This window comes from Silene latifolia, chromosome 7 (assembly GCF_048544455.1).
Source record: "Silene latifolia isolate original U9 population chromosome 7, ASM4854445v1, whole genome shotgun sequence".
Taxonomy (NCBI): domain Eukaryota; kingdom Viridiplantae; phylum Streptophyta; class Magnoliopsida; order Caryophyllales; family Caryophyllaceae; genus Silene; species Silene latifolia.
In genome coordinates this window covers 55,722,408-55,725,225 of record NC_133532.1, presented here as the reverse complement: position 1 = coordinate 55,725,225, position 2,818 = coordinate 55,722,408, and the positions used below count along the sequence as shown (strand labels likewise).

Sequence of the window (2,818 nt, the reverse complement as noted above, 5' to 3'; positions counted from 1 at the left end):
ACCTTTTGTCACGTAGTGGCCAAGTGGCCAAGTGGCTAGCAGGTGGAAAGACTGATCTACCCTCGGCCGAGGGAACCATGGCAGGCCGGCGGGCCCTGTTGACTCGCCGCCGAGGGGTCTTGGATATGAGTTCGCGGATGTGTGCCTCGGCTGGCTAGTTGCCCCAGCCGGGACCCAAGAGACAGGCCGACAGGCTGCGTCGGTTAGGCTGTCTAAGCCGTTGACTTGCTGTGGATATCTTTGACCTTGCTCAATATGTTGACTGGTCGGCGGGTGCAGAATATGCCCCATCAAGAAGGCGAACCACGGACAGAAAAGGCCATCACATCAGACACCTCCGGTGTCGCTATAGGGGCAGCAAGCAGGCGTTCTTCCTGGAGAACCGCGTGGTATACCCGACTGAGAGACGGAAGAGGATCAAGTGCTAATTGATGGTTACGAATAGGGCCATAGAGAGATTTATCAAGACCCATAAGGAACTGATGAAGCCGCTCCGTGTCTTGCCTCGCAAGAGCAGCCTTCGTGACACCACAGTCACATCCCGCCGTATTACAAGAGAAAGGCGGTTCCTGTGCAACTAATGCATCCCATAATGTTTTCAAATTGCCATAATATGTAGTAACCGACATACCTTTCGTTTGACGGCACTCGTGAAGTTGGGTTTTCAAATTATGAATCTTGGCGCCGTCAACAACAGCATATTGATCGGCTAATTCCAACCATAATACCCGAGCATCTTCAGGGTCGGACACACTATCGAGTATCGAAGGATCGATCGAATTTAGGATCCATTGAACCACGGTACAGTGTACGACCTCCCATTGCCCGAGCATAAAATCATCCGTTGGCTTTTTAATCGACCCGTCACAAAATCCGAATTTGCGTCTCGATTTCAGAGATCGACGCATTGAACGACTCCATTCATCATAATTGTCGCTCCGGAGTTTGACATGAGTGATCGATTGGCCTGGTCCTTCTTGATTAGCAAGGGAGAAAGGCGAGAGAGGGTCTATTTTGGGCGGAGGTGCGACGTCATCACCAGCCATTGAAGCAGCCGAGATGATCTTCGTCGTGCGTGATTTTGGTTTTGTTTTTTTAGGGTTTTGCAATTACGTAACCTAATCATGATACCATGTTAAATTCAACAACGGGCCTGGACCGTACCTAAACGGAGGAGAAAGAGTCCACAACTTAGGCCCAAGAGGTTCCACTCTAAAACCAATTGGCGATAGAGGGAGTAGCCCCTTGCCTTATAAGGTGGTAATTCTTCTCCTCTTTTATCAATGTGTGAGGCCCACTTTTTCACACAGACTGAACAATTTTCAACTGAGCAACCTTGCTCGTCCAGCTGTAAACTTGGCCCAGTATCAACTCAGACCGGACAAATTCAACTGAGCAACTTTGCTCGTCCGTCTGCAAACTTTGGCCCATGATACCCAGGTCTTTAACCTGGCTCTGATACCATGTTAAGATATGTGTTTTGTGTAACTGATTTTGTGTTGCTTCTCATTACTGTTCTTAACGTATTAATACAAGAGTCACTTGGCTTATAGGTGAAGAACCCAGTATTTGAAAAACAAAGTAGATGAAACACACAATATAATGATGACAAATGTATTCACCGATGAAGATAAAATTGTTTTGATGTAAAATATCTTATATATATATATAAAAACTGGTTGAAACGCTGTGGATGCACTACTTGTCAACCCAGCATTAAATACAAGTATTAATTACAGCTGAACATTAAATATAAACATAATAAATGTTGTATAAATCTCAGCAAAATATATTATAATTTAATAAATTTTATTATAAAATTAAATTAAATAATTATGGTGATTTGATACTAAATTTATTAAAAAATTATTTTGATATAAATTTTAAAATGTGAATAATTACGTTCATTGCGAAAAATGCTTCAGATTGAGTATAATTTTCATTATATTTTTTTGGTGCGCATTTTCTTTATATTTATTGAAATATTTTTATTTGTAGAGATGATTAAAGTGAGTGTCTCATAATGTTTTATGTTTACGTAAAAAGACATTTTGAGAAAGTTATAAAACTTAAACCATTAAATCCTAAGAAAAATATATTTAGAAGAGTCATTGTATTTGTTAAAAACATAACTTAAAAAAACTACTAAAAGATACTCCCTCCTATTCTCTATGTTCTTCCACAATTGTTTTTGGGTAGAATTTAGTGGGCTATGATATGTGGATGTAAATAAAAGTAAGAGAGACATTATGGGGTCATAAGATATTGTAACCACAAAAGATAGACAAATGAGGAAGTGTATAATCTTAGTGAATTTGCCGTTTTAGGAAATGTGGAAGATGTTAGGGAATAGGAGGGAGTAAGTTTTTACGTGGAAATGAAAAAAAAAATATATTGCGAAAAACTGAATATATGTGAGATTTTGATAGGTTTAAATAGTGTGATAACGAGTATGTATATACACAGTGATCGTGAGTGCTTTTAATAATCAAGACAAAAGTAATGATTATAAAATAATATAGTATTATAAACGACATGAAAAGTAGAAAAAGCGTTATATTTTTCTTTAATATCTTCAATTAAAATATGTATACGTCGAGTATAAATATTAATCATGACTAGCTAAATATTACTTTTAGTTAAATATTTTATATGTCATCTTCTAAATACTTTGAAATTAAACCTCAAAAAATATTATTTAAGAAAGTTTAACCTATTTTATTTACAGGTAAACTCTTAATCATCATTTATATATAGTTGTTTAAAAATACAAAAGGTGCAATTCTTATAGATATGTTTGACACATAACACGTGTAAG

General features: G+C 37.7%; 1 protein-coding gene across 1 annotated transcript; it reads right to left on the bottom strand.

The window, feature by feature from the left end:
- Window positions 1-290: 290 nt before the first annotated feature.
- On the bottom strand, window positions 291-1,046 carry LOC141590106 (uncharacterized). Its single transcript, XM_074410717.1, has one exon. It carries the CDS (start codon window positions 1,044-1,046, stop codon window positions 291-293), a length of 756 nt encoding a protein of 251 aa, XP_074266818.1.
- Window positions 1,047-2,818: the final 1,772 nt, after the last annotated feature.